Genomic DNA, 26174 nt, shown 5'->3' with positions numbered 1-26174 from the left:
ATAAATTTACTTGTTTTTACATCTTAATTTAAGAAGATTTAAGAAAAACAATACTAAATAGATTTTTTTATCAGTTTTTTGCAGTGTAGTCTCCTATGGATGGAATTGTTCTAAATTAGGTTTGTACCTAAATATTGTGGTAGTAGTAAAGTGTTACATTTTAAAACAAAAATAAATTCCACTCACATGGTGGTGTTGCTCCACAAATTAGTTGTAATAAGCTGTGCTCATGGACCTACTGTTTATGTCACAGACAGGTCAGGTAAGAATCTGGGGATTCAAGATATGTGGATTTGTGATATTAGTCATATCATATGAATATGGATCATATATCAGACATATGAGGCTACAAGCACGTTTTACAGTGGCCGGTGTATAATACCACAAGTTGCAAAACCATGGCAGCCACCTTAAGAAAATAAACACCAAATACACACCAGTGTTGCTAATGTGGAAAGAATAATACTGTTATGCATGTCTGAAACAGCTTTTATTACTACTACAGTGTGGGCAAAAAACAATATGCTGTTTGACAGGTTTGACATGGACTTCACTGAGATTCACAGCTTCATCACTCGTGCAGAGGCCATTCTCAAAAGCCCAGAGTTCTCTGTGTCCCGCAAAGAGAGAAATCTGGCAGACCTGCAAGATAAAGTGCTGGTATGGATATTTATGCACAGTGAAGCACACATTCTATATGCACACATACACTTTATTTATAAAAGTAGCCTACACAGTACTAACATCCACATGCAAAATCTTTACAACAACAATGCCTAACAACAACCTATTCATTTGGACAACTTTAGACAGCCCAATAAAGGATACCGTTCACGTATGGCTTTAAACAGCTGTAATGCTAGCCTAACGTTTTGGCAAGCACACCAATTTTCCCATTTGAAATAACTCCTCTAGCTTTGCTGTCTGTATCCATCCTTTCTGTTTTCGTTGTTTAAAAAAATGTGTTATATCCATGATGAGTCTTGAGTTAGTGAATTAGCTTATAACATTGTTTGCTGATAACCAGCATAGATAGAAAAAGAAAACAAGTAGCCTAGCCTGCAACTTCTGTAGCGTGCGTGCTCCTGCTCAAACAAAAGGTGCGCGCTTCAGCATTAAGTTGATTTTGATAATGTGTTTACAAACTTTACTTTACAGAAAATTGTAAATAGCCTACGGTCATGCAGTTAACTATTGTTATGTCTGGCTATTGTCAGAATAATCTGTCAATGGAATAATTTGTCTGTTTTTGTCCTGCAAATTTGGTCAGATAAGATAAGTAGTGTCCAATTTCCTATATAAAGATGTGTATGTCCTCCGAAGGGGTACAACCCAGTGGAGAACACTCCCAATGTAAAGGTAGGGTGAAGGGAAAAGAAATGTGATTTCCCTCAATAGATTGACATTTCCCTTAATAAAAAAGTTGGACTCTTGATAAGGTGACCACTGCAGCTAATTAATTGATTGAATTGAATTATTAGATATTTGAAGGAATGTTTATATACCCTCATCTGTGCTCATTATCAGGCAATAGAACGAGAGAGACCAGACAAGTTCCGGAAGCTTCAAGAAGCTACACGGTCAGCTCAGGCTCTCATGGATCAACATGATGAAGGTAAGGTTACTAGAGCAGCATTTGTACATGTTCCCACCATTATCTCTGTAGTAACTGTCCCTGAAATAAATAAAAAATATATTAAAGTAACAATATTTTCTACAATATTATTGGACAGAAAATAAATCCAAAATAAGTCACACCCATGCACTTTGTCATAGATTTTTTCAGAGTTAATGCCTCTCCAACTAAATCTGTTTCTGTAGAAAAGAGGGCCAAGAACATCGTAAGTTATGAATATAACTAATGTTCTCTGAAGAAGAGCACAAAACATTAACTAATTGTAATTCATTCTCAGATTCAACCAACCATTAGTTTTAGGTTTATGGTTCTGAGCAGACACCGAGCGACTTTCAATGACATCAATAAACATTATTGTTTAGTCTACTTTAATCAGCAGCGAACATATTTTGGGGATGCCATAAATCTAACATTAGGCTACATCACGAGAGCCTTTCCAAACTAGGCTACATTCTAAACTAGGCTAATTCACTTGTAGCCTGCCATGGTGTCCTGATGTCTTCAACTGTGTTTTTTACTGTCATGAACACATTGCTGTGCTGATTTTGATTTTGATTTTGACATTGATTCTTTGACTCAGAAGTTTTGTACATGTGTATTACATTTTTGTGTATCACAAAGTTATTTGCTACTGTGTAAATTATTTGTACAAGTGTCAATATTACTAATATGCACTACACTTACAAATCTGTTCTACGGATTGGTTTTACAGCTACAAATCATCCTACAGTTGTATAGTGCACACATTTCTCTGTTACTACCAGACAAGGTTGAAGCAGAGCGGTCAGTAAGCAAGAATCAAGAATCTTGTTACTGCTCCATGATTTTTATTGAAAACAATGGCCAAAACGATATACATGGAATTAATGTAACGGCATGAAATATTTGCTTTCAGTCTTCTATGATTTTTCCTTAAATGCCGTTAAATTAAACTAGAAAATATTTCCAAGGAACTGCAAAGTGTGCTTGCTAAGATGCGGTTCACCAATGGGAGCAGGTAGTGGAATAGGATGCGTTGAACTTGGCTTAATCCAAAGATTCCAACAGTACCTCATTTTTCAACATTGGATATACGGGTCAAATGTTACGGGCATTAACGCACGTCTGAAACAAAACACATTTTTGCTAGTTGCAGCGCTCCCTAGATGTTGAAGGGCATACCATTTTGTGTGCGTTGGATTCCATGTACCATGTTTGGTTTTGATACAAAGTGTTGTTGAGATACAGTGGGCAGTGCTTCGACTTGGCCAGCTTCACTCGCGGTCCGCGCGTGGGATCACGTGGTATCACGCAACTTTAATTTGTATTTTTCCAGTGAGACGCTGTAACAACCCAAACAACCGGTAGATGGCTCAAGTGAGCAGGGTGTCTCGTAAAAAGAAATGGAGCCTGGAAAACCCTACACAGACTTCACTAGACTTTAGCAGACTGGTTTAGAAATAATGTAATAGCCAGAAATATGCCTGCCCTGCCCTAATAAAGAAATATTTGGTTAACTGCGAGTGAATCCCGTTTGCAGCCGTAGAGACGCAGGACAAATTAAACATTCTGGTTTTCTCCAAGTGCAACGATGATAGACAGACATCATTTGGACAAAATATAGAGTATTAACCTCCGTTGCTCAGCCAAATGCCTTCCTGTTACATCCTGTTATCACGGAGTTACAGGCGATAAATGATTTTTGATGGTCACAAGTTTACTTCATTAGGGACTGTTCGTTATTTATTTAAGGGGCTACCGGAGGAGTTTTGGGAGCATTAGTCCAAAAAGACGTGACCCTCCCTCGCCAGCAATACATTTTTCTATGACCCTCCAAAGTGATTATGAAAAAATCACTGTCAACTTTTTCCAGGTTTATTGCCTACTGTATTGTAACGTTTTCACACATTTGGCCATAAGCCGTTTATCATAGGCTATCACGAAACCAAACTACAAAGGCGAACACTTTAACGGGGGAATTAATTGGGCATGAATCATGCTGAACGCTATTTCGCTACCTTAGAATAATAAGGTTCTATCTGCGTTTTGAGTAGGTACAACCGGGACGATTGAAACGGGGACGAATGAAACATTCCGGTTTTCTCCGAGTGCAACGATGATAGACAGTCATCATTTGGACAAAACATGGAGCATATTAACCTCCGTTGCTCAGCCAAATGCCTTCCTGTTACGTCCTGGTATCACGGAGTTACAAGCGATAAACGATTTTTGATGGTCACAAGTTTACTTCATTAGCGGTTTATTTTTTTGGATTATTAAAGAGTGTTTTTCATTTAAAGGTTTGACTTCGTGTTTATTCAGTAGAGCATTTAGTGCTCTCCCCAATCCCAGACGTTCACATTGCATGTTTGTTTGTAATGGATGCAACCGCGAGATAGGCTATGCGTTTGACAATGAGTTGTTAACAGAACCAAGACATATAGCCCAGCAGCAATCTAGGGACTGATCGTTATTTATTGAAGGGGCCACCGGAGGAATTTTGAGTGCTTCAGTTGGAAGTTGCATGACCCTCTCTTGCCTGCTAGAAATTGTTCAATGACCCTCCGACAGAATTGTTAAAAAAGACATGACCCTCCCCTGCCAATTGTCTTCCGCCCGCGCCACAGCCACACACTTTGTGATAACGTTCTTAAATCAATCTTTCCCGTGAGCTTGCATGCTACCAGTCCTTCCTTTTCAAATGTGTTGCGCCTGTTTGCACAATTTCACAAATAATCATATGTGATTAATAGTATGACAAATAATCCCTGTGCACGGGGACCGAAACAATGCATGCCAACTTTTTCCATGTTTATCACGTATTTTAACTTCCCCCGCTGTCTTGCCGTTTTAATGTAAACTTAATCTTAACTCTCATAACAGCCCTGCCATCGGGCCTGTCTCTGTGTTGCCCTGTTGCTACCCCTTGCCCTTCCAACGAAACAGATGTCTTCAAATCATCGTTTTCCTTGCTTGAAGGCGAACTTAGAGTGATGTTAACCTATTTAAGTTTAACGGCGCGATTGTCGTGAGAGCACGATTCATTGGCGCTTGCATGTTCGGCCTTATGTCTACGTGCGCACCTGAGGCTACTCAGCTGCAAGAGAAATAATTTCCCCTGTTTGTATGTTCACTGCAAGTTGGCCTACCATAACTTACCAACTCTGCACTGTAGACTGGCTATTTATATTTTTCTGTGAAATAAGCAAATGTATTTGTTCAACTTTATGAAGCAGAATTACGCATAGGGTACTTGGAACATAATACATTTGACAAAGGACAGATGAATGTTGCTAGTGACAAAATATTAACTTTCAGTGTTTTACGATGTCTTTGTCATGGGGAAGTGTTTCCCCCCATGCATTTATTCTAGGTTACTGTCAGTGACTGCCGTGAGAGAAGCGGGTTCTGTGTTTCGTTCATGTCAGTGACTGACGTGAGAGAAGCGGGGTCTGTGTTGTGTTGCGTTGCGTTAATTTATTTTCATTGGGCATACCATGCCGTGCCGTCCACAGCTCTTCAGTTCTGACAAAGCCAAAATTACTCCTTTTGAAACAATGAGTGCAGGAAGCGCGTTTGTATGTTTATATTGCTTGACGGGGGGGGGGGGGGGGGGGGGGGGGTGTCCCAAGCAGCTTTCAGCCATAAGGCTACTTTGAGAACATTTCAATTCACCCGACACTAATATTCAAAATGTTGAAAACTATTTCGGCATAGCCTATAAAGCAGTTTAATTAAATGGAATGTTAGTTGTAAACAAACGAGCTACTTGGTGAGGCTTGGCCTCAGATGCGCTCGTGCCTTAGATGGCAGGAAAAATCTTCACGATAGGCCTATTAACTAACCACCCGATTCACGTTGGCTGGGGGGAAGGGGGGCCATCAGACAATTGTGCCCAGTTAATCCGGCCCTTCCCCCCAAAAAATCACACCTTCCCACCTCAGCTTAAAAGAAGTCAAGAGGACTCCTTACTCACAGACCTATTCGCAAACCTGCGGTTTTGAAAATCCTATGCAGCTACAGGAGCTTCCAATCGCGAGGAAGCAATTTTGCATTGTAGGCATAACTAACATGCAATAACGCCGCCAACAACAACCAAAACTAGGCTAATCATTGTCAACATGTAAATTAAATGTAACATACTCTCCAATCCATACTCCAATCGCGAGGGAACAATTTTGCATTCATAAAAGGGATGCAATAACGCCACCAACAACAACCAAAACTACTCATTGTTAACATGTAAATGAAATGTAACGTTTCATTGTGAATCAAATTAAAATGTTCTCCTCTTTGCAAACGTAGCCTAGGGATATTGTGACAGATTAATTTAATAATGTTGCAAAGGTAGGCTACTGCATCAATCCATAGGCCTATGTTTCATTAGGCTACTAAGCTATTTGTTTTGCCTTCTTTATTCATTTAGGCTAGGCCTTTTTATTCAGTTATTAATCATCTTCCGTCCTTCTCACTACTTGTGTAGCGCACGCATTCTCCGACCTGTCACCTGTCAGTCATCATCGGAAGAGAGGTGTTTGGAATTCCCGCGTTACAATCGTCAGCCAATCAAGGTGGTCACTTCAGTCAAGCTCGTGCATGAATAATGACGTCATCCATAGCCACGAAGACTCAGTTTAGGAGTTGTCTGAAAGGCTTTGTGAATAACTTTTAAGAGAAAACTCCAATATAAAATCTTTAAGTGCGATTTAGGAGTAGCCTACTCCTAGTAGTAAGATAAAAGCCTTTGTGAATAGCCTACGGCCCCAGTTATTCATCATCTTCCGTCCTTGTGTAGCGCACGCATTCTGAGACCTGTCACTCATCATCGTAAGGGAGGTGTTTGGAATCATGCCCGCGTTACAATCATCAGCCAATCAAGGTGGTCACGCTTGCCCATTTACCCAAATTAATTGTTGAATATTACTGATGATCATTGTTATTTAAGAACATGCAGTGTGCATAGGGTACCAAAAACATCTTGCTCGTAAAAAAACATCATAACGCACATTCTGGCGGGTCTGTTATTTACTGTAGGCTGCGCAAACCACATGCCTTTATTTTGGGCAAGCCTGCATTCATTCATTCATTCAACCTTTATTTATTCTCGGAGGGTCATTGAGGGAAGCCCTCATTTTCAATGAAGCCGAAATTACAGAAGCGAAGCAAAGCGCTCCGCAAACAAGACAACATTCGAGGCCTTCTGTTGAATTTTATATAAAGCCTGCGCTGACAGTAATCCTCCTGCCCCTGATAGGCCTACCACAGCTGTGGATAGTGTGGAATGTTCAAGTAATAACACAATCCAATGTGTGTCTCAATTGTCCCCCGCTGACCACCTCACACATTTCTCTAGATTTTGCAACGAACTTACATGACACAATGCCATAAAATATGCCAGGTAGGCCAGGTATTGTCGAAGGTGCATGGTGAAGTGAAATTCTTACTTTGGAAAACAAACATTTGCCGATATCATCGCCGATCATCAGAATATTGCAACAGATTCTGTGTTCTGGACTGTAGGTAACTTGTTAAGCCAGTGGTTCTCAAACTTTTATTTCATTCCCCACTTTAATCAAGGGGCATGACTGATGATAGTGGAGATAACGTGTTATCCCGAGGCTTTTGCAAGTCAGCATCTTCGACGGTAGTCTATTAAAAATATAAGTTTTCGATGTCCCAAACGGAGAGCCATACTTTATTGTTTTTAACGATCTCTATGCTACTCACAAAAATGTAGGCATGGGGACATGATGAAGTAGGTTATCCAACTGTCGTGTGTTAAATTATTGTGATTACGAGCCAGTGGTTTTGAAACATTATGCGTGACTCGGACATCTAACTAAATGCAACAGGCTCATATCGTCCTCGCATTCGCAAAATGAGGACCAGTGTTTTGTCAAATTGCAAATAGCAATTCGTTTTAACTATTTTTTTTATGATAGTATGAAGTGCTTTTTGTATAGGCTACTATCTTAATCTTGGAATATGGGGAGGGAAGTGGCGCGTCTACAGTCAGCCAAATATGAATGTAATTCTGCGGCATAAAGCAGATGTATTCGTTTATTGTACAGAAAAATAAAAATGACATGTCAAGCAGTCAATTGACTACATTGCAGTCAAGAAGTAGGGCAAATTAATTTACGAAACCAAAACGTGGGTCATAGTTGTCTAAGCCTCTATTGCGAAGCCTGTTAAAAACGTCGCCAGATAGTATTAAATCGGCAACAACATTGTTTTCTGCAGAAGCCTACCTACCCAAGGCTACAGATTAATTCTGAACAGTTATTTATCTACTGGCTCAATTATCACACCACTGTTTTGATTTGCGTAGTTGCGTTAACCCCAACACTGACAATAATGTAGACAGCAAATTTCGATTTCGATTTTCGTGTAGTCAAGCCTTAAGCCATACCCAAGTAGCCTAAATCGAGGTAATGTTTAATTATGCATGATTTATTTTGTTATTGAATTCGTAGGCTGGGATTACTCTCGGCAACAATTATGTAAGGGACGGCAGGCAGAGCGATGTACATTGGCAGAGCGACGCACAGTGGCTGAAAGTGGTACTAAAGCTTCACGCAGCTTCACGCCGCGTAATGCGCGAATGAAGTGGTCATTTGAAAGCGATGCCCACTGTATGTGACCCTGCCTGTGATAACCTAGCTAAAGTCGTTTTTTAATGTTATGTATTTTTTTTACATCAGATCATTCTACACAAATTCTCCATGATATACCTAATATTGACTTGAGTTAGGCCATTTCAAAGATTTGGAGAATTTCGAGCTCTGAATTTTAGAGTTTTGAGAAATTCCAATTTGAAAATAAGTGAGCAGTGGCGCTGCATACAGTCAGACAGTGTCCAAACACCGAATTGTTTCAAGAGGTAGCATGCATGACACGTCCTTAAAATAGGTTGGTTAGATTCACAACAAGTTAATCTTAAAATCAGCTCTCCTGAAATGTCTGTTGTGAAACGAAGCAATCCATTGAGAAATCTATATCCGGGTTAAGTCACAACTTTCCTGCCACACGGAAGTAGTTGCGCTGCATACGGTCAGTCAGTGTCTAAACACTAAATTGTTTCAAGAGGTAGCATGCACAATACGTCCTTAAAATAGGTTGGTTAGGCTCACAACAAGTTCATCTTCAAGAAAATAATCAGTTCTCCTGTAATGTCCGTTGTAATGCAATCCATTGAGAAATCCATACCCGGCTTAAGTCAAAACTTTCCTGCCATACTGAAAACAGAGCTAGGTGACGGTACTGCGCATTGATATTATGGTCTGTATTAACTTTCTAATGGGAAAGAATAAGTTCCTGAACAAAATGACACCCAAATTATAGGGTGTTTATCCGCCAACATTAAACTCACAGCCGATTGAAAATGTGACATTGTGGAACTAACTTCCGGTATTTCTCTGGGAAAAAGGTAATCGTAACGTCAATAAAAGCATTAATTTTAATATTTATCATGTCAGAAAAGATCATTTAAACACTACATTTCGAAACATTAGTATCTAAGCTATCATTTAAAAGTATAAACAAATATCCCATATTTTTGTCATTTTTTATGACTAGGACTACTTAATACTATTATAATGTTGCTGTCTCCGTACTACAGTACAATGGTACTGTTACCACACTGCACATAGGTGTACATACTGTACATATCTGTTTATATGGTTCATACTAAATATCCTTATTTATTCATTTTTTCTGTACTATATTCTGTTAATACACTGCATTACTACTACTATAATGGTACTGCCACTACATTGCACATATCTGTACTACATTGCACATATCTGTACATGTTGTTCATACATTGTTCATATTACATAGCCATATTTATTCTGCTTTTATAAGGTTACTGCTAATACACTGCACATACTTATATTTATTTATACTACTCTAAACCAACTTCTGAAAACAACTGTATACTACTGTCTGCACTGCACTATATCTTTTGTCCTGTCTATGCACCACCTACTTTGTATATCACATTGCACTTTTTCTGCTTTTTTGAACTTCTGGTTAGACACAAATTGCATTTTGTTGTCTCTGTACTTGTACTCTGCACAATGACAATAAAGTTGCATCTAATCTAATCTAAAAAAAAACCCCGCTGAAAAACGGGAATAACGCAAAAATGAGAAGCGGTAGTCACACCAGGATATACCGGTTTGGGCCTGAATTTTTAGAGTTGGAACCGTGTTGATAGCTCAAATGCTTTAGGAGGAGTATGTGCTCCAAAAAAATGGGCAGATGGAATAATATGAAAACTTAAGAAGAACAATAGTGGGCTTGCTTGATCAACCCACTAATTAAAAGAAAACTTAAGAAGTAGAATTGTGTGCTACACAGTAAACATCTGTATGACATCTTGCAGTTGTGCGTATCTGGCTAATTCTTACAGTATAAACAATCATCACGTTCAGCCAGATCTGCACAATGCTGGAAGAAGTTGAACACACCCACTGATTTGACGCTAACAGAACAGAAGTAAGGCAGTGTGTGTTGCCCTCAGAAATCCTCGTTGATATAACCTCTTTTTTCACTTTAAAAGTTTGCAATATTTTAGTTTATCTGTAGGATACCATTGGACACTACCACCGAAGTGTAAGGGTATTTTGAACTTTGTCAGTGGACATATGCCCGCTGCAACATGCTATAAAGCATTTTGTTGCTAATGCAAATAAGGGTCTAGCTCAAAACTCCTAAGATGAATGTAAATTTTCTTAAATTGGGTCATTTATGTAGTAGAAATGTGAAGTCATTGAAGTCAGTGCTTTCCTGAAAAATACGTTATTATGTGGATGAAAGCCAAAAATATGTTATTATGTGGATGAAAGCCAACAACTCCCAGATTTCCTCACTGCTCTAGTTGCATTAGTTGTGCGATATTCCCGCACCGCTGTTACAGAGAGAAGGTGCCCAATCTCCTTCCCCTTCTCATCTTCTGTGTGTGTGAGACCTTCTGCGCAGGTGTCTGCACGCAAAATATATATTTTTTTTTAAAGTATATTTTTTTGGGCTTTATGCCTTTAATGATAGGACTGTGGAGAGTGACAGGAAGCGAATGGGAGAGAGAGCAGGGGTGGGATCCAGAAAGGACCACAGGGCAGGAATCGAACCTGGGTCGCCGGCGTACAGTGCAGGTGCCCCAGCCTGTTGCGCCACAGCTGGGGCCCAAAAAATAAAATTTAACCAAGTGTTATTAATCTTATATTAAGATAACAAAAAAATCTTTTTGGTATTGTTTTTAGTATGAAGATGCTTACCTACGGCTCTCTCGAAAGATCATTTTGACTTAATTTAAGAACGCTTTGACTTATTTTAAGAAGTTTTATCAGACAAATTTACTTAACGCCCTGGCAGACAAATTTGCTTGTTTTCAGGATGAGATGTCTTAAAATAAATCAAACTCTTCTTAAATTAAGTCAAATGAGTTCAAGAGAAAGCGCTAGGTAAGTCTCTTTATAGTGAAAACAATACCAACTAGATTTTTTGACCTTGATATAAGATTAATAAGACTTGGTTAGATGTTATTAGATAAGCAGTTTTTGCAGTGTGCAAAGTGCCCACTCCCCACACAGTCACATATGATTGACTTCATGAACGTTACAAAACTGATTAGTGCAAATGAGCACTCCTGCTGCCCTCGGCAGCTGCACATAGCCTAGCCTACTTTCCCGTATGAAAAAACATCCTTTAGAACAGGGGTTCCCAAACTTTTCAACCCGCGACCCCCAAAATAACCGTGCCTTAACGACAACACAAAAGAACAGAGCAGCCTGTTATGATTTTACATATAGAAATTTACTATATGATAAAAGCAGAATACCTTAGTCAAAAAATAATATCCATGTAACATGAGTGCACATTATTGCTGTCGTGCAAACTTAGTTTTGAAACATTACTTTAATTTCCATTTTAACAGAAGAATATCTCAGTCAGGGTAATATCCACAAACTGTTGTAAACATATGTACATTGTTGCTGCGCAAATTTACATTTTGGCAACTATGTTTCAGCGTTAATCTCTAACATCTAATGAGATGGATGCACGCTATGCACGGAACACAGCAAGTCCATTCTTGGTTTAATTGTGGAGACGGCCACACGGAGATCATCCTCCACATTTAGACGCGATCTGTATTTGTTTTTAATATATGTCAGTGCAGAGAAAGTTTTGCAGTCGCACAGGTATGTGGAGCCAAAAGGCGTCAGTACGTCCATCACGGCAAGCGTCTTGGAATTAAAATCTGTCTTTAAAGTGCGGTCAAGTGACAGCTCTTTTATTTTTCCCAAATTTATTTGATTTATGGAAATCATTTCGCGACCCACCCCTCGGCGTCCCGCGACCCCCACTTTGGGAACCCATGCTTTTGAATGTTGTAGCCTGAAATATCGGATGCCACAACAAGGCATTTCATTCCCTTTAACAGCAAGCAGTGCAACTTCAAACACTGCATCGGTATTTTGATAGTCAGTGGCGCATTTGAGGATGTTGTAGACTAAAATATCCTCATTTAGGATGTTGTAGCCTAAAATATTAAAGTTGTAGGACATTTAGAGCCCTATTTTAGCAATCTAAAACGCATGGTCACTACCGAATAGCTTAATTAAATTTAGTGGGTTGTCCAGTCCACATTGGGAGTGGTTTTGTTATCAAACGTTATCAAAAGTCAGGCAGATGGCGCAACAAGCATTTCTATATTTCTTAATAAGTCATGGGTGTGTTTTGGGCGTAACATCCTTTAAACCAATGAGAATGACATGTCATTCCCTTTAACAGCAAGCAGTGCAACTTCAAACACCGCATCGGTATTTTGATAGGCAGCTGGCGCATTTGAAGGAATCTGATTGCACGCGAGACCATATGGAACAGGTATTCCACTAAACCATGCTTTACTAAAGCCTAGCAGAGTATAGCCTACATGCATCTGCACTCGTCTATTATTTTAACTCATTGGCAAAGTGAAACTAACTTCACAGTAGTGTCAGTCAAAAACAGTTATGCACAGTTAATTACTTTCACTAACTTTCACTGTTGACTGACAATAGGTTACCATTGAAAGCCTGAAAAAAGCCAGACTTACCCCAATAATATTCAAATGATTTAATAAAAAAACTAAGGACATTTATCCTGCAGAGGAATTGCTGCTTACATCTCATGACAGTGTGACTTTAGCTGTGCTTCATATGCGTCTTTCACTATAGATCAGGTTTTTCTTGGTCATTGGTGTAATGCTTTTTAGATAATGTAAGATAGCGATTTTTAGATAATGCTCCAGACCCCACCTTAGGTTGTTAATTGCCACACCCCTGGGCACAAAGCTTAATAAAAGTGAAGTGAATGATGCAAAACTCGTGTGTAAAATAGTAATAAACTTTAAGTCGGGATGATAATCCGCTTTGCACCAGGTTTTGCGTTGCGGAAATAGGGCTATAGGGATAACGTTATACAGAATTAATGGACGAGGGGGAGGCAAAGAACTCCCAGATGCACAGCGGACTCCTCCTGAGTCCATTAATTTCATATAACAGGACACCTCGAAGGCCTTTATACCGCTTATCACCCTGGTTGCCACTATAGGTAATAGTCATACCTTTATAGCACGCAAAGGAAACAAGCGATTCCATTTAAAAAGAAGCCAACTTTGTTTTGTTGTACAATTGTCTTTGCCCCTGACAGCAATAGCATGGACAGTTAGCTTGTTTACAGTTGATTCCATTGTTACGAAGCCTGCTTCCAGGCTCAACCGTCGTCTTACTATGGTTGTTATAGTTACCATTCATAACCATTGATATGGAATGGTGATTAAACTTGTGTTTTTACCAGATCTACTTCATAGATGTCTCGTTATTCAGAATTAATAGCCACCCCACCAGCCAATCAGAAAAGAGTATTTCTTCTCTCCCCGTGATAACATAGGTCAAACTACGCATGTTTAGCTTAAACTGTAGCCTATGTATATTTTGTCCTCTATGCCTGTTTCATTCTGGACCATGAGGCTGGAATTAAACATTATGTCGTCAACCTTTTTTCGGAATTGCAGTCACTATTTCTCTAATAGGCTACTCTAATGGAGCAACATCCAACATGAATTTGAACTTTTAATTAAAAAGAACATACATTGTAGGTGTGTAGGTTTAAGTTGAGTTACTGTCACTCTGAGATTGTGTCAGTAGTGTGTAGGTGTAATTGAGTGCCTGTCATTCTAAGACGTTTGTGAGGGAGGAACCCTTGCAGTTTTAACACAGTTAAAAGGCAACTGATATGTGTGGATGTTATTCATAATGTGTTTTCTATGTAGTTAAATAATAAAACAAAGGTTTGTACCTTTATTATTTTACCTTTATTATTATAATTTCTATGTAGTTAAATAATAAAACATAAAGGTTTGTACTTCTTCTCCTTGGGACAAGCACTTTTGAGTCTTGGAAAACACTTTTCCATTTACATTGGGATTTTGCAAATAATCAGTGAGCTGCGTACATGAGGGGTTAGGTGCCTTGCTCAAGGGCACTTCAGCCGTGCTACTGGTCGGGGTTCGAACCGGCAACCCTCCGGTTACAAGTCCGAAGCGCTAACCAGTAGGCCACAGCCGCCCCTGTCAACGTATGGGACACTGCACGGACATCAGGTTTGCACACCGGATCTTCTACTACCTTCTGACATCATCGTTACTTTACATTACATTATTACATCACATTTGGCTGACGCTTTTTTAACCAAAGCGACTAACAACATGGTAAACAGTTTAAGTTTTAGAGCAATTCTCAACAATTTTAGGACATTAGAGTACAGTAAGAATAAGTGCATCAGTGAGTGCTGTTTTTAACAGTTACTTGTCAGTTTAAGACGGCTGGTGAGTGCTAGGATCAGCAAGACTTGTTGTAAGTGTTGCTATGAGAGGAGATGTTCTCTAAAGAGCTGGGTCTTCAGGAGTTTTTTTGAAAATGGAGAGGGATGTCCCTGCCCTTGTAGGAACTGGCAGTGTGTTCCACCAACGAGGAACAACAGATGAGAAAAGTTTGGATTGGCCTGAGCGTACCGGTGGTAGAGCTAGACGTCGTTCGTCAGAAGACTGCAGTGGTCTGGAGGTAGCGTACAGTATGTCTGTATGAGGGCATTCAAGTAGGTGGGAGCAGAACCGGAGACTACTTTGTAGGCAAGCGTTAGAGCCTTGAATTTGATGCGGGCCGCCATAGGTAGCCAGTGTAGCTGGAAGAGCAGCGGGGTAACATGTGCCCTTTTGGGTTGGTTGTAGACCAGGCGTGCCGCCGCGTTCTGGATCATCTGAAGTGGTTTCACTGCGCAGGCTGGGAGACCTGTCAGGAGGGCGTTGCAGTAGTCAAGTCATGAGATGACTATTGCCTGAACCAGAAGTTGGGTAGCATCTTGAGTCAAGTAAGTCCTGATTTTCCGTATGTTGTAGAGTGCAAAACGGCATGACCGGGCGACTGAGGCAACATGATCTGAGAAGTTTAGTTGGTTGTCGAGAACAACTCCTAGATTTCTTGCAGTCCTGGTAGGTGAAACAGACAGGGAGTCAAATTTGATGTTGATGTCGTGGTGTATGGTAGGTTTAGCTGGGAGGACCAGCAGTTCAGTCTTTGAGAGGTTCAGCTGGAGGTGGTGTGCCTTCATCCATGTAGCTATGTCTGAGAGGCAGTCCGAGATCCGTGCTGAAACCAAGAGGTCATCAGGTGGAAAGGACAGATAGAGCTGTGTGTCGTCTGCATAGCAGTGGTGCTACTTCTCAGCTTTCTCCGCAGAGCCGTTAGCTTAGCTTAAAAGAAAGATAGCGGACACTATTTCCTCATTCTGGGAGTGAGGTCACACCACCGTAGACAGTAAAAGAAAGCCTACCCCTTATGGTTTTTATGGGAGGCATTTTTTCAGACAAAAAATATAAATATCTTGGTGGGCACTGTACTCTGATCCGCATAGCCTTCCCTAGCTCAACCTGAACCCTCTGTAGCTCAGAGTGGAATAGACTGCTAGCGTGCTGATGAGTTTAGCAGTTCGAGTCAGCACTGTACCCTCTGTCCAGCTTTAGTACTAGTAGTGTTGTGATTTTTAGGAACCGCCCGAATTAAACGGCCGTGGAGGAGATAGACCTACGTAATATTATTCGTAGAACTAAACCTGTGTCATGAGAAAACAAGTTAGTCATTCTCTTTAACAGCCTATATTGTGGGTATATCAACCAACTACGGATATTGATATTGCATTGAACTGAAACTGAATTGATGCACTCTCTGATGCAGGAGAACGGGGTTCGATTCCTGCTCACTGCAACAATTTGGAAGGTGCATTTCTCACAGCTAAACCAAGCTAGATAGAGAGATACAGTATATAGAGAGATAGAAGGTTGGGCTTGTGAACTATAGGCTACATGGTCCTCGCTTTAGATTGGGGGGCTGCAAAATGTACTACAAATAGGTAAGAAAGGTCTTATAAGCGTATTAGTTATCCACCTCTTTGTCTTATACACCATTAACAAGCATTAATAAGCTGCTTGTTAACACTTACAACTTTTAACAAATATGCTTGTAGTAACTTAAAAGGCTGCTTATTAACACTTACAAGCTGCATGTTAAAAGTTAGTTAACAACTAACAACAGTAACTAACTGTTAGTAATGAATTGTTACAACAGTTATAACAACAGTTAACTAACTGTTAGTAATGAATTGTTAACTGCTTATTATGCACTGTTAATACCTAATAAGCACATGTTATTCTAAAGCGTTACCGTTTAAGTCTTGTACAGTATGTGCAGTGTCCGAAATAAACCCCAGGCTAAAAGCCAAGCTCATTCATTTGCTCACCAGAAACGGGATTTTTACCCTGACATTATTTATTTTATAACGTCGGCCATGGAGGTAACGAGTCTCTCCTGGTTTTCTGACCATGGTCGGAAACGAAGCAATCAGGAAAGGTTAACACTAGCAGGTTACGGAGACAGGTTACACTAACAGAACGGAGCCTATAAAATTATGTGTTTCTCCTGCAATGCATCTCTATTATTGCGCGGGCATAAATTCTCAGAGTTTTGCGGGTGCAGGTGGGAGTGTAACACGCACGTTGCGGGAGTGGGCGGTAATGGTCAGAAATTCAGTGGGAGCGGGCGGGAGTGGGATGAAGAAAACAGTCCCGCGCAGGGCTCTAGCGGAAAGTTTCACGATTTCCTTCAACCACTTTCAGTTCCCTCATTGGTCCTGAAAAGTGACATCATTACAACAGGTCCACCCAGGTTCGAATCCGACCTGCGGTCATTTCCCGATCTCTCTCTCCTACTTACTTCCTGTCACTCTTTGCTGTCCTGTCCAAATAAAGGCAAACAAGCCTAATAATATACTTAAATAAATACAGATAATATACAAAAAAAATACAGATACAGTATGTCTTGTCTCAGGGGGACATGAGGAAGGGAAGCTCGCTCGTTCGTTCGAAAATACTACCAGGTTTCTACTGATACAAAGAATACCTGATTGGCTATTCAAACAGGAAGCATTAAATTTGTCTCAAAGGTGTTCGTAAAAACTATCCGTACAGACATTTTGTGTTTTGATAGTTTGATTTTCCTTAAGATGGCATTTCAATTCAAATGTGAAATTTAACTCTCCTGTGTCATCATGTTTATACACGTCAACTTCAGTGTTGTTCTCTTATCTCTCTGCAGGTGGTTCCATAACAGAGAATATTTATCTGGCAGCACAACAGCTGAGCAGTCGCTGGGAGGCATTCTGTGCCCTGTTAGTTGAGCGACTTGCCTGGCTAGACTATCAGAGCCGTATTCTGGCCTTCTACAATCTTTATCAACTACTGGAGCAAAGTGTGGCCTCTGCAGACAGCTGGATAAAGTTGACGCCACTGCCTCCCAGTGAACCTGAGCCGATCAGAAACCAGCTTGATCGTTGCAGGGTAACAGTGACATATCTCTACATTCTGCTAGATTTTATGGTTTTAAGCCCCCAGGTAGCGCTGCATGGAAGGCACTAGGGTTAGGCAAGAGTTAAGGTTAGAGTTAGGGGTTAAGGTTAGGGTTAGGTGCCGTGAAGTCGACGGTCGCAGTGCTGCCTTGAAGTCGACGGTGGGGGCTTAAATCACCATTGAGCGTTCTGCTAGAGGAATGCTGAATATGTGTCTCCACACGTGTATCCACATAAACATACAATCTACATGTGGATTTGGAACAATTACTGTGAAAACCATGGACACTATAGATAGATATATAGATAGATATATAGATAGATAGATAGATAGATAGATAGATAGATAGACAGATAGGTAGATAGACACTTTATTGATCCCCAAGGGGAAATTCAAGAATAGGATACATAGGATCTCTCAAAACATTAATCAGTGACTGAGCATGCACACTATTTTATTTCATAGGGAAAACAGGGGTACAAATAAACAAAAAAGATATTTCCAGAGAAACAGGCAAAATGCAATTACTCTTAGTAGAACACCTTAGATTGCACCAGAGCAGCAAACAGAAGAAAACAAATTTAAAAAAATGTGTGCACTGACATATGTACTGAACAAAGAAAGTACTGTAATACAATTAACTTGATATGAACACAATACCATGGCTGTCATTAAGTGTTCTTAATGTCAATTTAATCAGTATTTCAAATTCATTGTATACAGTATTATGTTTCTGGTACACAACACAGTAATAGTGCTTCAATTAGTTCAAATTCTATATATATTATGTATCGTACATCTTATTTCACTATTAAAAAATTATTGAATCACCAAGGTGAAAGTGTGTAAGATTTGATTTTAAGATTTGTAAGATTTGCAGTTTGCAAGGAGTTGCAAGAGTAGGGGATAGGGGGGACTTAAGAGAGATGTACCTTATTTTCTTTACATTGTATAGAAGGTTATGACACCATATGGTGGTCATATTACACATTGCTATGAAGAACTTCTAGTTGAATACTAAACATAGATACAAAATAACCATTTAATTCAGCATGTTTAGATGACACAGCGATCTTCTGTGCCAAAAGAAATAGATATTACAACCAGATGATGGCACGACTGATAGCATCACATTGGCGTTGGTTGCTGTAGATGTCAGGATTTCAGTTAGAAATGGGAGCTGGATGTCTGTTAATTGACATTTTTTCATATTGTATTTTGACTTATATTTGCCTTTTTCGCAAATGTTTCACAGGATGAGATTTCACGTCTCACAGCTTTGGAGCCATCTTTGGATCAGCTGAAGGACCAGTTGGATGAACTGAAAGGCACTGAAATGCCTTCAGAGCCTGTTTTCTTTGACACGGATATACCAAGTCTAACCGAACATTACTATAATGTTCTGGAGGAGTTACGCAAACGTGAAAAACAGTTAATTTTGGGTAAAGAATTCACAAGATCACTATGCATACAGACCAGCCTCTTTGTCTGCTTGAGTGAGATTCATACGATTTTACTAGATCTCTTTCAAGATGCCCTTTAAAGATGTCCTTCATGCTCTCAAAGACCTAAACTTTCAATACTATATACTTTCTCATTTGTTAATACTCTTTTATTCATTCACACTTATATGGAAGGAATTATCTATATATTTAACCCTCACAAAACAGATCCACAAGCTTGTTCGAGGACATTTTGGTAAAAAAAAAGGTCATAGTGTTCTAGGTGTACGGCCTGTAGAATTCCAGCAATTTCACAAGTTCACATTATAGGCTGATTAAAGGAGACATAATGATTGATATGATGACTTTTTTTAATGAACTCAAATGTCAACACACAAGATTAGATCATGATAATGATAGCAGTAGTTATCACTACTGACTAAAAGTTATTGACTGCTACAAATGGCTGATTATAGCTTGATTTAATTAACATACATTATATCTGTGTTACATATATGGATGCAGTGCAAGAAAGTTTGCCCCCTGCACGCTACAAGGAAACTGTGGCAACTCTTCTGTCCTGGCTGCAGCAGTGTGAAGCTAAGCTTGCTGCCCCATCAGCTGCTGTGACAGAGCTGCCAATCATGGAACAACGACTCAAAGATATACAGGTTTGATTCTATTTGTTCCCTGCCTACTTTATGTTGGGCTTATGTGTGGAAGTTGCAACAGTAGGTCCTATTTCAGTTCAACTCCTACAAAGTCTAGCTCAAATCTTGCTCTGAAAGAGTTGTTGAATGAAGAGGAAAGCTAGGTTATACACTTGAACTACACTGCAAAAAAATAAATCTAACCATGTGTTATTAATCTTAGAATAAGGTCAAAAAAATCTATTTGGTTTTGTTTTTAGTATGAAGACTTACCTACGTACCTACAGTAGCACTCTCTCAAAAGATCATTTTGACTTAATTTAAGAAGACTTTGACTTATTTTAAGTAGCCTTATCAAGACAAATTTACTTAACCCTTAAAGGTGTAGGTTTTTGAACATTCTAAGTTCCGCAACAATTGAAGGTTCTAAAATTCTATGTTGAATTCAATGAACCCAGATATTCTTTAGAATGTTAATTTCCCAACATTCCCGTCACACCGGTGTGACGGTACTCCTTTAAGGGTTAAAGGAGAATTCCGGTGTGATATTGACCTAAAGTGTGTTGAAATATGATACCGAGTGTGAACGTGGTGTCACCTCCCTAGGTTGTTAATTGCCACACCCCTGAGCGCATTGTTTAAAAAAAAAACGTGCAAAATAAGAAAATAAACTTTGCGCCGGGTGGAAAACGAGTTTTACTGTCGTTAATAGCCCTTGGAATGTGCCTTATATCCTTGTAGAATGGAGAGACACAGAGAGAGTTGGCCTAGTTGAGCAGAAAGCAGTTGATAAAGGGGCAATCAGTTTAATTGGCTCTGTGAGGGGGCCTAGTTCAGCAGCTGGCAGTGGATACAGGTGCAAATCAGTTTGATTAGCCCATTGTGATGTCATAGTGCCAATGCAAAGTCTATGGGGAAAAATAAGCTTGATTTATGTTAATATCTCAAAGTATAAAGTTTACAACAACGAAAAAATACATTCCTCAAGTGTCATTTTCAAGACCTATGTTTTGAAGTTTGAAGTTTGAACAAAGTTTCTACGTTAAATGGTTGAAGCTGAATTAGACGCAAAAATTTGGTGGGAAGAATAATAACTAGAAATGCAATTCCCAAGGAATTACCAGTGCATGAAAATGCAAAAAATATTATGTAAAATATCATACAGAGTAAAAACAAATAATGCAGATATAGTTCCAATAGTGTTGCTAGGGTACATATGATGGTTGTTATGCCAAATGAAGTGGTTGCTATGATGGTTGCTAGGGTAATCATGTTGATTGCTAGGTTGACATTGTAATGGTTGCTAGGGTAAATCATATTGTTGCTAGGGTACTTATGGTGGTTGCTATGCAAAAAAGCGGTTGCTATGGTGGTTGCTAAGGTAATCCTGTTGGTTACTAGGTTGTTGCTAGGGTAATTAAGATGGTTGCTAGGGTAGTTGTGGTGGTTGCTATAGTAACTCAAGTGGATGCTAGGCTGGTTGCTAGGGTAATCATGTTGGTTGCTATGTTAGTTGCTAGATTGTCATCATGGAAGTGGGTGATAGGTTGTTGCTAGGGTACTTGAGGTGGTTGTTAGGCTGTTGCTAACTTAGTTGTGGCCGTTGCTATGCTGGTTGCAAGGTTAATCTCATTGGTTGCTATATTGGTTGCTAGGTTGTAACTGTGGAAGTGGTTGCTAGGCTGTTGCTAGGGTATTTGACATGGTTGCTAGGCTGTTGCTAGGGTACTTGAGGTGGTTGCTATGTTGGTTGCTAGGTAGTCGGTGGTGTTGCGTTTTGTGTCCACTCTGGTGTCTATGGGGCTCCCGTAAAACAGTAGGGATCGCTACTCCTGTAGGTGTGGGTGCATTTGTCTTCGGAATGTGAGGATTTCACAGGGTAAAAGAGGAAGTATCTTTCAGTGTGTGTGTCTGGTGCGGGAGCCCCTTTTCGACGGGTTTAGGCTGTACAAGAGGGTTGATTTGATGGAGAGGCTCTCCCTATCTGAATCAAAATCCCTAATTTGGGGTTTAGGGGCTAAGGAAAATAGACCACTTCAGAGTCTCTCTCTATCTCTTAGTAGCTATTCCCTGTTCCCTTCGACTTGTACTTCAAAATGTGGTTAACTTCACTAAAAGAGGAAGAAATTCAGAGCTGTATTTGCCATAGTTGTTTGTCATCAAAATCTGAGAGAGGGTAAAAACTCACTACAGACATTCGTCTGTCTGTCTAGATCGGATGGAAGATCAACTACCCTATTCTTTTGGGAGCTTTGTCAAATTGAAATTAAGGCTGTAATATATAAAAACTTCAATTGACCACATCGGATCTATAACAATTTAGATTCTATCTATAAATGGGTAGTTGACAAATGGCCAAGAAAAAGTACTTTTTTTGGAAAACATCACTTTTTTAGAAAAAATACATATATTTATGGAGTATGACAACTGCAGTTTCAGAAAATAGTACTGGTCACTCATTTTGTCAATGACTTAACATATTATTTTCACGTTTTCAGTCAACTGCATTGTAAATGTGTCCTATGGTGTGACATTTAAAAAAGTACGAAGAAATTATATTAAATAACATAAAAAAATACCTCAGACAGAATTGTTCACATTATTAAAACATTAATTTCTTAAAGTGATATTTATTTTACATCAAAATACTAATTAGAATCATTTTCACCATGAATAGATGAACTTGATTAACTTTTTCCTATGAATGTCAATAAAACTTATTCGCCAACCCTACAAAACTGTTTGAAATTGTAGCTATCTAAGAGGAGATATTATTGTAACTCCCCTAATGCCAAACCTGACTTTTTCTAAAAGATATTTTGAAATTAAGATTATTTTTCTGTTGTTTTATGTTTGTCACACCATAGGACAAAACGTCACACCAAAGGACAAAGATAGTCATTGCATAAAGAGAGTCAGAATATATGAAGTGTTTATTGTAACATTGATAAAGGAGAACATTTGTTTTTTTATTTTTCAAAAGTATAAACTGTGCAAAACACGTAGCACACCAAAAGTAACTTTGATTCTTATAGATCCATCAATAAGGAAACATTGATGCATAATATCTTTGAAAAATTCAATAAAATGTAATTTCAAAACAATACTGTGACATTGTCAAACAGCAAAATTAAATAGTTAAACAGTAACAGTGAAGATAAAGGGCCCTATGGTGCACCCTGCGCTACTACTACAGATTCTAAGGTGGCGCAACGCGCGATGCAAGGCTTATTCTTATCTTACACTCAATAAAGAGAGGAATTTTTTGCCATGCGCTCCACTTTTATTAAACCTTGCACCCAGGGGTGTGGCAATTAACGACATAAGGTCTGGCGCATGATCCAAAAATCGCTATCTTACACCATCTAATAATCATTACGCCACTGACCAAGAAAAACCTGGTCTATAGCGAAAAACTGATATAAAGCACAGCTGAAGACATACTGTCACAAGATCAGCAAGCAGCAACTCCTGCAGAATAAATATCCTTAGGATTTTCTATTCAGTCATTCAAACATTATTGGGTTAAGTGTTGCTTTTTTCAGGCTATGTTTTCGATGGTAACCCCTTGTCAGTCCATAGTGAAAGTACTTAACTGTGTTGAACTGTTTTGTCATTGACTACGAGACTATGGTGAAGTTTTACTTTGCCTATAGTTCAAATAATAGGCGAGTAGATGCATATAGGCTATACTCTGCTAGTCACAAATAAGGTTTTAGTAAAGCAAGGTTTAGTGGGATCCCTGTTCCATATGGTCTCGCGTGCAAGCAGCTACAGTGTACCTTCAAATGCACCCCTGACTATCAAAATACCGATGCGCTGTTTGAAGTTGCGCTGCTTGCTGTTAAAGGGAATGATACATATCATTCTCATTGGTTTAATGGATGTTACACCCAAAACACACCCATTACAGATTGAGAAACATAAGAACAACCCTTTTGTGCCCAGCGCCCATCGTTTGATCACAAAATCACGCCATTAAATTAGTGATTGTAGACTGGCTATAATGTCTAGAAACTAGACCATCTGTTTCTAAACCCCAAAATAGGGCCCATAATCCTCAACAGGGAATTTCCATTTTAAAAACATTGCATAACATTCATGTACTCCATTCCATCTAAAATATATTCTAAGAGCAGTTTTTAATCATACTTTACACAGTCATCTACAATGAAATTCTATTCGTTAGTGGCAACACTGGAAGTTCAGAGGGAGGTTGGGTCAAAGGTCTTGCAGGAGGTTCCACTGGCTCCTCCAGTACACTGTCAGGAGACTGTGGTGTGGTTAAGAATGTCAAGTAATGCCTTTTCCTTTGCCCTGCTTCTTTTTTTGATTCCTTCCAAATCTTCCTCAATTCGGTTTGTTTCTTCCTTCCTAGTGCTTTAAAGGTTGTATCAGCGGTAGCGGGGATACGTCACTTCTGTTGATGTTCAAACAAAACAGAGAGCTAGCTCGCTACTCCCTCCCCCTCAAGTGCGCATCTTGTTGGTTATTGGTTGAAACACTCTATTTTGCATTTGAGTGGGTTGCCAACCCTTGTTGGTAGCAATTGTTTTTGTGTACAGATCTCGGAGCCTAGGCTGCCTACAGAGACACGATTTTTTTGACGGCCTGCTTATGGGGCAGACAGCTAGCGGATTGTTAGGAAAGATTAGATGAATGTGATCATTTATGTTTGGGCCTTTTTTGGGCCTGACATCGCTGATACAACCTTTAATGTTGAATGTATCCAATTCCCAGAGAGCCTTCTGTTCATGATATTTGTTAGAAATAATGATAGAATATAGATGAATGGATCAACAGAGAAATGAATGTAATGTATACTCAATTATGAACTCTCTTTTGCACTCATCTCTCTCTCAGTTCTTTCTGTTCTAAAAAAAGAGTTTTATATTTATGTACTTTATGTTATAGTTGTTTTAGTAACACTTCAGAACATTTTATGTAGTCTCCAAAAAACAGCAATAAACATTTTAATTTAAGTCATTATTGAATTTAAAATCATCAAAACTGGTCAAAAAAGAATGAAAAGTATGTTAACAAACTTTATTCATTTGTTTTAATAGCTTCTTAAGGAGGTATTGTCCTATCGTGTGACATCTTTGTCCTATGGTGTGACAGGTCAAAGTGTCACACCAAATGACATGTCCTGTCACACCAAAGGACATTTAAGCTTTTGTGGTAGTTAATAACCATGCTAATACTAGCTGAACTGTCATTAGCAATTGGCATCATGCATTTGCATAATATTACATAGTCCTGCAGTTAAAAATACAAATTTAGATTAAATTTTTTTTATTTAGGGGTGTCACACCAAAGGACAAAAAAACTTAACAACTTCAGTGGTCTGAAAACATAGTTAAATATTTGAACAATTCTGAGAGAAATACTTACAATGTGCACTGCTCATGGGCTTTATAGGAGTCTTCAGTCACATGACCTTGAATGGGGTCTTTCAACTAAATGTAGTTGTCCATAATATTGCCGAACTTAATATCAAGTTATTGCATAACGCCAAAGGACATTTTTTTCTGTGACAAACTTTATGAAATTCCTACAATTTTAAAAATGTATGTATAGGAAAAATGATTGGCACTTAGTAAAATAGACACTTGCACAATTATGCCAGGAGTGTTCATTAACATTTTTAAACATTATTTTCTTTATTTATAAAAGTTGATATTTATGAAATGATGTTGTCTACCGTCACACCATAGGACGATTTTGAGGTTTGGCTCAAAGTAAAAAAAATAAAAAAATAACTCTGGTATTAAAACAAAAAATGCATGTAAAAAAAGAAAATGTTTAATCATTTACAGTATTTTAAATGATAAAAATGTGATATAAATGATTTTTTATCTTCTGTGACGGTGAAAAAGCCATGTCACGTCAACTACCCAAATACACTTATCAGACACTAAAAATACACTTAAAAAATAAATACACTTTATCAGACAGATTTCCGTATCCTCGCTTGGGTGTGTGATGTGCATTTAGACCACAACGGGTCCTAGACTTTAGCTTCACAAACAATTTGTCGCGCCAAATAAATTTGCTAACAAAGCCTTTTTGTTTTTTTGTCTGCCCTGGAGCATAGGACTATCCTTCCCAAATGCCTGGCTGAGTTCGCTACTTCTGTGTGTGTCAGTGCAGTATGTTTTTTGCCCATATACAGTGTCTTAGAAAGTAGCCCTCAAACGGATGCCTTACTTACCCGGAGCGAAGTCAAATCTTTGGAGCAGGAGGCCCTATTGCAAGGTATCCGGGGTTCTCAGCAACACAGGCAGAAAAATACGGGAAAAAAACGCTAGACGGTCTTTTTACAAACTCCCAATCAAAGGTTAGGATTTTGACTTTTATTAAATACAAACAAAAAATACAAGGAATGAAAACTGTCTAAGTCTAAAGGCTAAATGCTTGGTCCAAAGAAAATGAAAAGGAAAAAGAAGAACAAAAAACCAAAGAACCCTGAACAAGGGGCCGTTCTCTTTTTATACCCCTCTCAGTCAGGCAGAACATGT

General features: G+C 39.0%; 1 protein-coding gene and 1 long non-coding RNA gene across 7 annotated transcripts in view; one reads left to right on the top strand and one right to left on the bottom strand.

The window, feature by feature from the left end:
* The window catches only part of dmd (dystrophin), a 481347-nt gene that overhangs the window by 143132 nt on the left and 312041 nt on the right, over positions 1-26174 (top strand). For all 6 annotated transcript variants that reach the window (XM_042077917.1, XM_042077916.1, XM_042077914.1 and 3 more), the window contains 5 exons: positions 537-660; positions 1528-1615; positions 17311-17552; positions 18817-19003; positions 19529-19674. In XM_042077917.1, the coding sequence (XP_041933851.1) occupies positions 537-660; positions 1528-1615; positions 17311-17552; positions 18817-19003; positions 19529-19674 (787 nt within the window). The remainder of the gene's footprint in view (positions 1-536; positions 661-1527; positions 1616-17310; positions 17553-18816; positions 19004-19528; positions 19675-26174) is intronic.
* Positions 472-26096, bottom strand: LOC121696884. Its single transcript, XR_006026346.1, has 3 exons — positions 25868-26096; positions 1506-1675; positions 472-642 (listed from the first exon to the last, which is right to left on the bottom strand). It is a non-coding gene; the product is annotated as an uncharacterized LOC121696884 (long non-coding RNA).

Source organism: Alosa sapidissima, chromosome 22 (assembly GCF_018492685.1).
Source record: "Alosa sapidissima isolate fAloSap1 chromosome 22, fAloSap1.pri, whole genome shotgun sequence".
Classification (NCBI taxonomy): Eukaryota; Metazoa; Chordata; class Actinopteri; order Clupeiformes; family Clupeidae; genus Alosa; species Alosa sapidissima.
This window is presented reverse-complemented; position numbering and strand designations above follow the sequence as displayed.